Source organism: Pezoporus occidentalis, unplaced genomic scaffold (assembly GCF_034315485.1).
Source record: "Pezoporus occidentalis ecotype Australia unplaced genomic scaffold, CSIRO_AGI_Poc_V1 ctg220, whole genome shotgun sequence".
Taxonomy (NCBI): domain Eukaryota; kingdom Metazoa; phylum Chordata; class Aves; order Psittaciformes; family Psittacidae; genus Pezoporus; species Pezoporus occidentalis.
Window position 1 is genome coordinate 1,356,524 of NW_026914073.1, and position 14,346 is coordinate 1,370,869.

Below are 14,346 nucleotides of genomic sequence, written 5' to 3' on the forward strand. Positions count from 1 at the left end.
ACAGTCTTTAAACTACTTTGTGTCTACACGGTGGGCTTTGGTCAATTCTTGAACAGCAGAACTTCTGGATGTAAGCTTACATTCTTTTGTTAATAGATATAGCTTTATTCTGTATGTACTGTATGTATGTCTCTGTGTGTGTATGAATGTCATATGTATACACACAGTGGGATTTGTAAGTAAAGATAATGCTGAGGATTTTTTGTTTTTCTTTTTTATTTTAATTAAGACCAGGAAGGTTAATTGTAAAAATCAGGTAAGCTGTTGCTCTTAAGCTCTAAGCAATTGTTTGCAACTTTCATTTAACTTTAAGAGAGCAGCAGTAGATTTCAGACCTGAAAAAGGTTTATGAGCCCAATGTTGTCTGAGCAACCTGGAGGGAATATTGTAGCTAGAATCCCACGCTTTGCTTAAGGCAAGAGCTGGTGTGTTGTTTCTGACCAGTGTTTAATTGGTTTTCAGAGGCTTTCAGTGATGGTTGCTCCCCATCTCCTTGAATCATTTTTCCCCCTGTGCTTCACTGTTAACCTTCCCTTGGGTTTTGGAGGTTTAACACAATCCCCTTCTTCCCCCTCCAAATCTTTCCTGCTTTAGTTTGAGGTTGTTATCCTGTCCTGCCAGTGTGGGCATGAAGAACAACTTGTTTCTCTTTTACAAGAGTAAAATTCTTTTCTCATGTCCCTTCCCAGTCTTCTGCTGGTTCCCATTTGCTACCAGCTTTCCTTGTAAGTGAAATTTGCTTGCCTGTTTGCATCCTGTCTGTGTCTGGATATAAACCACCCAACTTAAGTAGTGATGTTTTGCCTAGACTTTGCCTTGAAGGCAGCGCTGCTGTTCTCACACTTTGGATTGGTAGCAGCCCTTTTTATTTTTCTTCAGGGGTATTGCTGGCTAGTGATGCTTCCAGTGGGCCACAGACCATCCCCTAGGCACCCTCAACAGTCCTACCTATCTGTTCTTCCTGTCTGGTATATGGCTGTTCACTGAGGTCAAAATGCAGCACTTTGCACATGCCCCTCTTGAAAAACAATCGTGCTGCTTGGACTGTGTTTCTGTGTTGGCATTTTGAATTCTCTCTCCATCCTGTGGTGCATGCAGTCCCTCAAGTCTGGTGCTAGCTGCATACTAACAAGACTTGAGGCAGTTGGTGCAATTGGGCTATGGGCCTTGCTTAACAAATCAGGTCAGCAAGAGGCATTAGCTCAGTGAATAGGGTGCTGGAGTGACAGTCTCAGAAGCCCTGTTCTCTTGCTGTGCCTCTGAGTCAGTGCCGTCTCAGGCAAGCTATCAGATACTCTTAATCTCTCTTTTTCTCCTGTGTAATCAGGATAATGATGCTCGGTTTCATTCTACAGCCTTTTGCAGACTGTTCTGCTCTGCTGGCCTTTTTGGTAGAGCTTCAGTGCTCATGAACGTGTGCAGCTGCTGGCTTTGTTACTTCACTCCTGTGTTTTAGTATAACAGCCACATTGTCAGAAATGGGTGATGTTTATTTCAACCATAACCTTCACCTGTCAAGAAATAGCCCCCTCGTATCAATTACAGCAATGTGCTTTTGTCCTTTGATTTGCTTCCTCACAAGCACTTTTAGTCTTGAAGCTTCCTTAAACAAAGGAGCCCATGCATAGAATCATAGACTAGTTAGGGTTGGAAAGGACCTTAAGATCATCAAGTTCCAACCCCCCTGCCATGGGCAGGGACACCTCACACTAAACCATCTCACCCAAGGCTTCTTCCAACCTGGCCTTGAACACCGCCAGGGATGGAGCATTCACAACCTCCCTGGGCAACCCATTCCAGTGCCTCACCATCCTAACAGGAAATAATTTCCTTCTTATATCATGTCTAAACTTCCCCTTTTTAAGTTTTAACCCATTACCCCTTGTCCTGTCACTACAGTCCCTAATGAAGAGTCCCTCCCCAGCATCCCTATAGGCCCCCTTCAGATACTGGAAGGCTGCTATGAGGTCTCCAGGCAGCTTCTCTTCTCCAGGCTGAGCAGCCCCAACTTTCTCAGCCTGTCTTCATACAGGAGGTGCTCCAGTCCCCTGATCATCCTCGTGGCCTCCTCTGGACTTGTTCCAACAGTTCCATGTCCTTTTTATGTTGAGGACACCAGAACTGCACACAATACTCCAGGTGAGGTCCCACGAGAGCAGAGTAGAGGGGCAGGATCACCTCCTTCTACCTGCTGGTCCCACTCCTTTTGATGCACATCAGTAAACTCTTTAGATGAAACTAAATTGTTGCTGTGCAGAGAAAAACTGAGGTGTCTGTCAGCTCCACAGACAAGAGGCTATCCACAAACTTGCTTTTTGTGTTGAAACTTTGAGAACCCATGTTTCTGATAGCTTTGAGATATGGTTGAGTAAAGTGAAGGCTCCAAAGTGTTGAAGTTGAAAGCTTTGTACTCCCCTTATTTTGTGAAACCCAGAGCAGTCTGTGAAACTGAAGTAGCAGCAAAGCTGGGAGTGGCTCTTAAAAACTTCTTCTCTTCACGTTTAGCTGCCAGTTAAAAGCTGAGAAGTATGAATTTCCAAAATACTGTAGCTTTTTAGATGCGTAAGTAAATGTTTTGTGTTTTGTTTTAATACTGATGTTAGCATGCAGCTGGTGGTGTTGCTGTACTGGAGACTACCTCCTCTCTGATGGGGGAAGGCATCCCCTCCTTTGAAATCCTGTCTTCTTCTTCTGGCTCACTTCATCAAAAACACTCTTTGAACCCCTGCTGGCCGCCTTGCTTCTGCATTTACCAAGGCCCACAGGATGTTCATTGGGTACCCACATGCATCCACACAGCAGATGAACAAGATTAATTCACCTGTAGACTGACGCCGCAGGAGCCAGGGTGGTGGCCAAGATGAGGTTGAAGCTGCTTATATTACATTACTGTTGTGCAGCCAACAGAGGTAAACTTCCATTTAGTGGCAAAGCACCGCTCCCTTTCCTGGCAGGCAGGACTGAGGCATATTCCGTGCAAACCTCGTTTGGAGAGGTTGGCTGTACTGACCCCTGCAAGCACACAGTGTCTCTGAAGCAGCACCGTAAGCCTCTGCTTTGTGTGCTGGTGCATGAGTCATTATAGTTTGTGCTTCTAGATCAATAATTGAAGCAGATTAGGAAGAAGATACTTGCTATATAACAACATTTTGAAGCTATTTCTGCATGAAATCAGATTGGTTTTATTAGTTTCAGTGCTAGATAATTTTTAATATAATTTTGGATTTGTTACCTTCACAGTCCTCAGAGAGCCCCCTCATTTGCTCCGCAGCCTGAGACCTGATAGTAAAACACTGCAGGGAGTATTTGGCTCAAGATAGCTCTAGCTTGTGTTACAGCTTCAAACACATTTTGGTCTTGAATGTGCCCAGGGATAGAAATATTTATACATTATTTCTACCTATCTCTTCTGTTTTCCTGCCAGCCAAAAATGGACAGAGTTGAGGCTGTCTTTGCAAATACAGATACAGAATTTCCTGACCTGACATAAGCTATTCACTTTGCACTTAAACATTCATATTAAACGTCTTTCCGGAGGTAATGCTTTTTTAATAGGAAGGAGAGCAAACACACCACCACCAACAGCCACTCAGCAGTGCCTTTTTCCTTGTCACCTTTGTTTAGGCAATTTGATGAGACAGTAAAATACCTACGTATTCGATTTTGTGTAAATACGGTAGCCATAAAAATGGGCAGTGGCTGTTCTCAGCAGTGAATGGCCCTTTCTTATGAATGATAATCAGGAAGTTTCTCTGCTTCTCAGAATGAAAACTGGGCCTTCTGGCACAAACAAGTAAACCCTTCTGTACATGGACCTATGACACTGAAGCAGTCAGCAACTTCCAACTAGGGAATTATGAAACAGCTGGATAATGTGTAGCTACTTCCTTGTAAACTGCTTGAGTTCTCTCAGGATTGAGCTGTTGTTTTAAAATATGCTATTGTAGTTCAAAGCAAAATGCTGTAAGCTCAAGAAGCTTGTAGCAGAGTTCACAATATGCTGACTTTTAGGAGCCTGAAGTGCCATTCAAAGAAATTTTTCCATAATACAGGAAGTCCATGTGTGACAATATTCCACTGTTGCTGTCTGTATTAAATAGGGTTGCATAGATAGGTCGCTGTTGGCATTTAACACTGTGTCAGTTACAATTTCCATTATTAGCATTGATGTTCTTTATGTTTCGAAGTGTAGAGAGTATTTAAGGCTACCTAGTATTCTCTGTGAACTTGCTCTTGATCTTCTCTCATGTCTGGCTTTCATGTTCTTTGCAAACTCAGCTCATAATTAGCACAATCTTTATATGAACGCAGCTGCCTGTTTAGAGGAGGCTGTACTCTGAATCTCATGTTATAATCTTTTGTATGGACTGAAATTACACATGGGCACATCTCCCCCTTATTTCTGAATGGTGTTTAGTAACATTGGAAATTAAGCTTTGTTTCAGCTGTGGTTATGTTGGAACTTGTGTACAACAAATGCCAAACAAGACATTTAAATATAGCTGTAGGTGCTATGTTGTTGGTTAAACACATACAACTCCTCCCTTCTTTTGTCCTATGGGAATATATCCCAAAGGGGGATGATTGGCTGTAAGACCCCTGGAGATCGCTGAAGCCACTTTTCACCTTGCCTGTTTGGCCAGAGTGGTGTTGCATGGATGCCTTTTGTTCAGTGTAGGAGGTAGCTTCAAACACTGCTTCATGTAAGGCATCTTCCTGAGTTATAGCAGTGGCTGTTTCAGCAGTTTCTTGGATTCTGCTGTACAATTTAGGTTATCCTCATAAGTGAGGAGGAGGAATAGAGACATTCTTTGCTGTCCTGCTTGTAGGACCTGCCTGTTCTTGGGACTTGACCGTGCTTCCAGGCTGTTGGTTCATCGCTTAATATGAACTAACTTTGTGCTCCTTCAAGAGAAAACAATGAAGAGGTGCTTACAGGACTGGCCATCTTCCTGGAAGCCCCAGCAGATGTGCTGTGCTGTGACCAGAAGACAATCTTAATCAAGCATCGCCTCAGTCAGAACTAGCAGCCCATGGAGATGAGAGGATGTTCTATAGAAAGCTTGGGGAAAAGAAGAACAGGATTAAAGTGGAGAAATCTTCTAGCCTTGATTCTCCCCCCTGGCACTCCAGAAATATGTCTGTATCTGCAGATAAAGTAGCTGAAGGGCCCTCGAAAACAGGCAGTGCTTTTCCTCCCTTTATGCTTATTTGCAACTCTCACATGAAAGGTAGTACACCAAATGGGCATCAGGACAGCTATCTCTCTTGGCATGCAAAGAGTGGGTTTGGAAGTCTCCCTTGTCCTGTCTGGACAAAAGGACAAAACCAGCTCAGGACCAACAGTCTGCAGAAGCTGGGCTAGGCTGTGTTCTGCTGGTCCAGCCCAGTGATGGTATAGGCCCTGCTCATTGGTAGCTTGTATACGAGTAGGAGTATTTTCAGGAACTTTGGCTGTACACACAAATCACAGCATTCAGATCACTTCTAACAGTGGCAAGCTTTCACAAGTCTGGCTGAAACAGCAACTCTGTCTGAGTGTGGTTGAATTGCCTGTTACTTGCTGTAATGTGGTGTCTTTCCTGTCCCTCCTGCAGGTGGTTTGAGCAGTTTGTGATGCAGTGGCTGGATGAAAATGAAGATGTTTCCTTAGAATTCCTGCATGGTGCTCTGGAGAGAGATAAAAAAGATGGGGTACGTAACTCACTCTGAGTGGAGGACACTGACATCTTTCAGTGCCCAGAACCAAACACCAGCGCTGTAAATTCAGCTGTCATGCAAATAGAGGGTGTAGCTCTTTCTGCTTACTTAACAACTGGGAAACTCATTTCTTTTAGGACTTTTCTCTGCAGGTCAAAAAGAGCTGTTTAATGGCAAGGTGAATATAATTCCTTTATGTCTGTTCTGTTCTACTGCTGTTAATCTGTCAAGCAGATTAACAGGGAGGTGTTCTCTCATCTCTCCTCTGTTTATGAGAGGTAATTGAAATATAAGGCACTTTGCACATACTTAGTCATGCCGTGAGAAAGTGACCTTAATCCACTGACAGACTGATCTTACTCTTAATTAGCTGAGTATTCCCAGTGGAGAGCAAGAGCTTTCCCATGTGCTCAGTGATTGTTGGTGCTGTAGCCTGTGAAGCTGATGTAGGCATTCACTCTAAATTTTAAGAAAATCTAAAAAAAGCTCTTCACTCTGTCCATCTTTCGTCATCAACTGACAGGCAAGCTGTGCACATTAAAGGTCTCAGCATCATGCTGCATTTCCTTGGTACTTGTCATGTCATAGTTAGTGAAGGACAATGAACTCATAATCAGATAGAATTGGCTGTTTAGCTCCTCTGGGCCTTTTTGAGAGTTTTTGACTAAATCTGAGGAAAATGTAGGGTTTGGTAAAGTTGTCCTGCCTCAAACACAGCAGATAATGGAGACATCCATGAAATGGGTGTATTTCAGATCTTTCCTTTTGAGAATGACTCCTTGTACTTCTGTTTTAGTTCCAGCAAACATCCGAGCATGCTCTGTTCTCCTGCTCAGTGGTGGATGTCTTCACCCAGCTCAATCAGAGCTTTGAGATCATTAAGAAGCTGGAGTGCCCAGACCCTGTCATTGTTGCTCATTATAATAGGAGGTTTGCTAAGGTAATACCTTCAATATCCATCTGTTTATTTTCCCTTAGTGGGATGCAAAACAGTATGATGGTTTTTTTTTCATTTTATTTTCTGGAGTTCTCCTGCAGTGATAGAGAACAAGTAACAGTGATCACACCTTATCTTCACAGACTATTGGGAAAGTGCTGATGCAGTATGCTGACATTCTCTCCAAGACCTTCCAGTCCTACTGTTCCAAGGAGAAACTGGTGAGTTGTGCTGAACTTCTTTTCTGCCCTGAGGAATCACATAATTATCCTGATGAAACCAAGTTTCTCACATTGCATCTGACCATGTTGATGGTGTGAATATTTTCATATTGTTTTTATCATCATTCATGTCCTTTGCAGATTGAATTGTGTCTTGGCCATAAAATAATACTAGGTCTTGAAGATGATCTGCAGGGCTTGGGAGTTGTCAGGTCCCCTGGAAATCAGCTTCAACTATGCCTGTCTGGGTTGTGTGACAGAAAGGTGATTGAAAAAAAAAAGGCTCTGTTGATCTGGTAGTCAGCAGCACCCTTGGTTTACTGTTGTCTCCATCTAATTGCTCTTTAGTCCTGAATTCAGTAAAATTTGGTGTATTAAATAAAACAGAGCCTTACATTTTTGAACCTTGGGTTTGTCCTGTGCTGGTTTTGCTATCTCCCACACCTGTACTGGGGATGTAGCTGCAGAGGGAAGTCTATTGTTTAGGCTGCTCTTGACTATTGCTCTCAGGCTTGGCCTGGGAGGACCCATATGTGTCTCTGAAGCAGCTTTGGCTGGCAGCTCCCCTTCTGATACTGGGTGTAAACCACTCACGGTAGCATATGGCAGAATTAAGAGGCTGAAGGTGACACAGCTTGGACTCTGGCAAAGCATGGCAGGAGCTGCAGAGACTAAAACTTCATCCTGACACCCTTTTATAAAGCTGAGGATGAAGAAGCAACAGCAGAGATTTCCTCATCTGGGGTTTCTGGAACTGGCTATCCCATTTCAAGCTGGATTAAAAAATGACTTGTGCTGAAATCTGTGCATACCCTACCTGCTGTTTTGACTCTCAGATCTGGTGGTACTTGGGGAAGGGTGTTGAGGCACAGACTGTACCACTGGTGAAAATGTGTCAGCATCCTAGGCAGTAACAGGCACTTGCTTTTGTCCCTTCAGCCCTGCATCCTGATGAATAACGTCCAACAACTGAGGGTGCAGCTAGAGAAGATGTTTGAAGCCATGGGTGGTAAAGAGGTAAGAGCGCTAAGAGGCTGAGAATTACTCATTCCCAATGCGCTGTTACTAGGTTACTTGCATCATACTGGTTTTTGAAGACTGTACTCATAAGGAGGGCCCTGTCACATCTGGCACTATAATAAATGTGAGGGGACAGCCATGCCTGAACACTTTTGAACTAAATTTGTCATAAGATGGAGGAGCAAATGTTTTGAAGCACAGAATAGCAGGGAGTAGGAAAGAGAAGGCTACATACTGTGATTACATGAACTGGATGTGGGCATGGTGGTTTCACAAGATTCTACAGACAGGTCAGAGAACTGTTGACATGGAATCATTTTACATGGCATATAAATATGGAACCTTTGGCACTAAATGTCCAATATCTTAATATATTGCAGACATGCAAATAATAATTCTGTACTCATGTACCTATTTATCCTGAGATGGCCATTTTTACAGAAATATGGTTTTTTTCCCCCACGTCACTGTTTCTGATATAATCAGTGCGTATTTATTTATTTATTTATTTATTCTCTTCTTTTTTCTTTGCTTTTCAAGATTCAGGAAGATGAAGAAAAAGCTGCTGATGCTGATGTTAGGAAAAAATAATTTGCAAAGCCTAAGTGCATTTTCTTTATTTGTCTTGTGGTAGAGCCTGTGCTATGACCTGTATGCCAAGAGAAAAGTCAGCTTTGCTGATGGGCAGCACAGTTTTTGCCTGTATTGCTGTTTTGCATCTTTCTTGTGCTCAGTGGCAGAATTCTATGAGGTGGCAAAAATCTCAACAAATAGATTTACGCTGTGAGGCAAAGAAAAACTGCTGTCATTCTTTCACATGTGATTCATTTTCTGAGTGAAATTGCTTCCTAATTTCTCAACAATCCCAATTTCAGAGCCCTGCATCAAGAACTAGCATTATAGGCACCCAGCTGTAATAGCAGAGGTAGCTAAATGCTCATTTTTTCTCAGGGAAAAATAAGCTTGTGATGAAATGGTCTTTGAAGTGGTTTATAAAGTTATAATCCATATACACTTGATTTCCCCTGAGGAATCAATTTGCTACTATTTTCCCTACTGGTGGCCATTAAGTAGGGTTTTCCTGTATTTTAAATTGAAAATACCACCTGGTACAGTGTTATGTAGGATAAGAAAAAAAAGCATTTATCAAGGCTGATGACTGCTTTTCCTAGCCTAGACCTCTTGTCTGCATTCTGCCCTTCAAAACCTTTTTCAAGAGGTGTAAGTAAGGTAGAGCAGATGTAATGAGTCCAGTATTTCTCCTGTACTGTGGAATCAAAAGAAAAGGGGGAGAGAAACCCAGGCTGCAAATAGTAAAATCCACAGAAACAAATCTGGCAAACATGCTAGGAAGCTGGTTTTTGGAAGTGATTTTTTTTCTTTTCTTTTCTTTCCAAATGCTGATTGTCTACTTCATTAGGCTGCCGCTGATCACTAGAAATAAATTGTGCTGTGTTAGGCACCTATGTTATTTGCTATCCCCAGGGGTTTCCCTCTCAGTGACTATGTAGTACTTTGCTTCTTGACTTGAAACCTGCCAGGTTCTGTGTTTTGCTAGAGTAAATGAGGTCTTGTCCTACTTTGAGTAGCCCTTTTTCTGATGCAGGTTGAAACTGAGTAGCAATTGGTGAAACGACTTTGAAAATAGAACATGTAGGCAAACATGCTGCTGGAAATATAACTGTGGGTTTTACCACACGGTACCTTGCACAAGCGATATCCTGACTGCTCTGCTCAAAAAGGAACTGCTTCCTTGGGGAAGTAAGAAAATAGCACAGTGGTATGTCCTGCTTGTCTTGAGCTGTTCACCTTTTTGTGTTCCCAGAGGTGTTGTTGAGAACTAGGTACCAAATATTCCGTTGTTCCTGTGGCAGAGCGTTAGATGTACCATGTGTGAAGCCAGACCTTGGGGACTGGTTTGAGTTAATGTGTGCTTGTGGCTTCATCTGCTTCTGATTCACAGATCCATCTCCATCTAAAGCTGTAGCTATAGCACTGCACAGCTCTGGAAAGCTTTGAAACACTTCTGCTACCTAGTGCTCTTGGACAGTGGGTCCAAAACACACTCCTGCAGAAATCCATTATCACTTATTCCCTTTTGCATCAAGGAAAATGAAAAGACAGGGCTTGCCCATAGTCATCCTGCAGTGTAATAGCATAACGTGGAACAGAAGTGCTTGACAAGTACTATTTCTTGAGATTGGGCTCCTGGGTATAGTGCCTTCCTTTACTTTTTCCTTCCTCCCCAGGTGAGGAATGGTACCTTTGCCCTCACTGAGTTTCCCAACTGTAGTACTTAGAAGGCACAGACAGTGCAAAAATTACCCAGCACGTCTGTGTTTAATGTGTTGACATCATATGCCTGTGAACATTACTAGTCAGAAATGACAGCAGCAGAGCTTTAGAGAGCTCTCTGGTGGGATTCTCTTGGGTCTGTGCTTGAGATCTCAAGGCGTATATATATATCGCATGTGCACACACAGAAAGAGGTATCTTAAATGATTTTTAAGATTTATACTTGTTTCCCTTCTGAGCTGTGTTGATCTCACGGGATCAAAACAGCTTTACTGTACTTCAGTAGCATTCTCAGACATTCCTGAAACATGTTTTGAAAAGCCAGTGGTTATGAAGTGGCAGGTAGCGTTAAAAGCATAATGAGCAGTGGAATTGCAGTATGAGTCCTTGATATTTTGAAATCTTTTCTTCTTCTGAATAATCTCCAATGCACCCACAGAATGGAGACTGAAATTTAGCTCTGTGCTGATGGGGGCTATGTAGATTTCATTGCTAGTGTTTGCCTGAACTTGGCCCCATTTATTTAATTATTCATACATTATCTAATAAAACCTAATGTGACCTGCATTTTCTACCTACCTCTGCAGTTCTCCTGCAGACTTCACTGTGCTTTGCACACTGTCCCTGACACCAGAATAAGCATTTTCTCATTTTGCTTGAGAGAAATGGCTTTCTGCAATCCATTATTTTGTTTTGCTTTTCCTAAATGATGAACTCATGACACTGAAGTTAAAAGGTGCTGTACTGCATTGCCCACTGCTGGAGTCTGAATGTGTTATGGAAGCCTAGTTTAATACATTTCTGCACTTCCTTTTTTTTTCCAAAGCATGAGAGGTGAGTATCAGAGACAAGCACTGCCTAAGGAACCCAAGGAATTAGCAGCAGATTGTCATCATACAATTTTCATGCCTTTGATTTCAAGCTAATCTGTACAATTAATGCTTCAGGAGACTGTCCTCTTAATGCTCAGCCGGGTTAGCCCATGTTCTAAATCCTAAGTTAGCCACCTGAATAACAAATTTCAGGACTGCTTAGGAACTGCCAAGACTTGACAGGAATGTTCTCAAAGGATTTGCTGTATCTATTTGATGACTCCTCTTTAGCATCCCGCATACCGTGGCTAAGGCCACCATAGTATTTGAGAAGCTGTCAGCTGTTGTTTGGATTCAGTATTTCATATTACTCTTGAATCCTATAGGAAAGTGGGGATGAAAATTCAGTGCAAGTGAGTCCCTAAAGGGAGACTGGATCAGTTGAAGTCCTGCCTCACAGTTGCAGAGAGGAGCTCCCAGGGGCTAGTGGAAGGGGGCAGGACAAAAATCAGCAACTTCAGGCCTGAGGCACATGAACTCTGTAACTTGCATAAAGCTAAAATAGGAGAGCAGGGCAAAATTCTCTAACTGCTGATGTGTCACATCAGACCTGATGATTTCACGGGTTCTCTGGCTTTAAGATTAACATCTTCAACCTTCTAGAAGGCAAAAGCTGTTTCTACAGCTGCAGATGAGCATTCCAGTTCTGGTTACACACCAGTGTATGTAGAAACCAAAGAGCTAATGACATCTCTTGCAGAGCTTGGAAGCCCATCACAGTAAATTCTAAGACTCATGGGTTCCATTTCATCCATGATTGTAGTGGAAGATCAAACTAAATTGAAGTTCATAGTGCTGTGCACCATCAGATTAGCAAGGAGCTTGAGGTTCCAGCCCTGAATGTGCTTATATGAGACTTGAAGGTTCAGATTCTCTGCAGTGCCAAGTCCCAGCTCTTTTCAGAAAATTAAGAGGGCCTTGCTTTCTTTCCTGAGATGTAAATACAGGGTTACCTCTTCCCTCTTTACCTGCACCTCCATTTTCTGTATCACACAGTTAGTCTCAACCACAGAGCTGCAGCTGCACCAGCCATTGTTTCCACTGGAATTTAAGCACTTGCTCAGAGATCAAAAGCCACCTTGCTGTGGGTACTGTCCCATGTTTTGCACGGAGAATCTTTCATTAGCTTTCTTCCTCTGAATCATCTCTGATACACCCACAAAATGGAGATCATAAGCCTGCTTGAGCTCCAGCTTCTGATAGAAATGGTTTGGACATGACATATGGCAGTGACCCAATTGTCTAACACTGCTTCCTGCTTTACCAACCAGATTCATTGTGCATTCCAAGTAGCATGTTCTGCTATCAGCAGTAGCTGATATGCATAGAATCCATTGGCTGAGCAGCAACAGCAAAACACACGCTGTGTCATTTGAGCAGTGTTATCAGTGCTTCACTGTATTGGCAAAAAATTGTTTGCAGTTACATCACATGCTGCAGGGAACTCTGTAACTGGCATGTAGTTGATATATGTGAAACAGTAGTACACACTTACCAGCACCTTCCTAATGGACTTAAATCACACTCAGGTAATTCCCTGAAATTTACTTTGCTAATGCCAAAGCTTTAATGATCAGTAATGTATTATGTGGACTCCTCCTTTCATTGTAGCAGTTGCTCAGAAGACAACAGCCTTTCTAGGATGACAGATGATTTGGTGGATACTTAATCAGAATTCCTACCACCAGGGTTTGGCTTCCTGAAGGTGAGGCTGGGCACCTCAAAGTTAAATCTGGGTTGCCAGTCTTGCCACTTGCACCCAGAGAGCTGTAAGTAAGTGTTCTGGAGCAGAGAGTTCCTCACCCCACAGATAACAGAGCTCATCCCCTTAGCAAAGCATTGCTCCAGATTCTTCGTAAATGAGGGCTATAAATAAGCCCTCGTTTTGCTCCCTAGACAGTTTGCAGTCAACAAGTACAATAGGAAGGAGAAGCTTAGAGGTAGTTGGTGAGCTCTCCGTGTCGCCTCAAAGTAAAGCTAGTCATTAATTGCATGGTTCGCGAGCAATGGCAAGTTGTTGATCCTGACCTTAAATATCCTCTAGACCATGCATCTGATAGCTTATAAAGATGTAGAAGTAAATAGTGAGGATTAGGTGTCATACACCAAATTCTCCTGGCTTTTTTTTTTTCCCCAGCTGGAAAAGAAGTTACTCAAAACATTTTGATGAATCATGAGCTGGTGCTGCCTCAAATCACCCAAAAAGGGCCAAAATCAGAGGGCTGTTCAGTGCCATTAATTTTAGATAGCAAACCAGACAGCTTGTGACTCGTTCTCCCTTTACACAGTAGAAGGGAAGGATTAATGTAGGGGCAAGACAAGCCACCACCAACAGATGGTGTTTTTGTTTTGTTACCTAAAAGCTTGGCTAGAATGACTGGTGATTGGCACGTTTAGCCTCCTTCTGCCTTCTTACAGCAAGGGAGTTAAAAAAGTAACAGGAATGCAGATTCACTTTAATAAAGCAAAAATAATCAGAGCTAGCAATGCCGAAAGTTATGAAGCTGAAATAAATCATTTGCTTGGAGATTTTTTTAATTATTTTTAAAATTCTGGTCCAGGAATTTCATTAGCACAGGTTCAAATGCCTAATGGAGTCAGTTTTCCATGCCAGCTTACAACAGGAAAATGAACAGATCAGATTCCAAATCCCTTAAGGGTTGGCTTTCTCTGACAGATGCTGACGAATACGAAGAGGGCTTCTGAATATACTGAATATAGAATACTGAATATAGAATTGGGAACTCCTGTCATGTTCACATCCTGTATATGTGGATATACCGTAAAAATCTAAACTGATTTTTAACCACTGTACTGGCATCTGGCTCATTACATTTGTAAATAGATGCTCTGCCTTAGAGGTAAGGGCTGAAGCTCTGAATGCCAAATGCAAACATTTCTGGAAGGTCTTTGTTTTACAAGCAGCTTGCCTGCTTGCATACAAAGGCAAATCTGTTTTACAAGTTACTTTTCCAGAGCGAATGTTCCTAAAGCATTAAATATGTGGTTTATGTAAACATACAGGTAAGTTACCCAAAAGTGGCTCTTCCGAGGCTGGAGGAATCAGTACAGCTGGAATACAGGGCACTGCTGGATGTAAAAGCAGGTGGCTTTGGGCAAGCACATTCTTACACAATGTGCCAAGGTGTCAGCAGCACCCATGTAGTACTTGGGCACTCTTTTTTGTTTCTTTTGTGAACCTGAACCCCTGAACAACTGCCTACAAAAAGCTGCCTTGCTCCATGTGAGAGTAGAGCTGCTTGTGCTCGATACCCATGGCTGAGATTATGCTTTCCAAAGT

General features: G+C 42.5%; 1 protein-coding gene across 11 annotated transcripts in view; it reads left to right on the forward strand.

Moving 5' to 3' along the window:
- The window catches only part of UNC13B (unc-13 homolog B), a 212,444-nt gene that overhangs the window by 169,595 nt on the left and 28,503 nt on the right, over positions 1-14,346 (forward strand). For 6 of the 11 annotated variants that reach the window (XM_062620424.1, XM_062620418.1, XM_062620422.1 and 3 more), the window contains 5 exons: positions 5,598-5,694; positions 6,497-6,640; positions 6,781-6,858; positions 7,798-7,875; positions 8,419-8,454. In XM_062620424.1, the coding sequence (XP_062476408.1) occupies positions 5,598-5,694; positions 6,497-6,640; positions 6,781-6,858; positions 7,798-7,875; positions 8,419-8,454 (433 nt within the window). The remainder of the gene's footprint in view (positions 1-5,597; positions 5,695-6,496; positions 6,641-6,780; positions 6,859-7,797; positions 7,876-8,418; positions 8,455-14,346) is intronic. The other 5 variants (XM_062620429.1, XM_062620427.1, XM_062620420.1 and 2 more) reach the window with 1 other exon arrangement.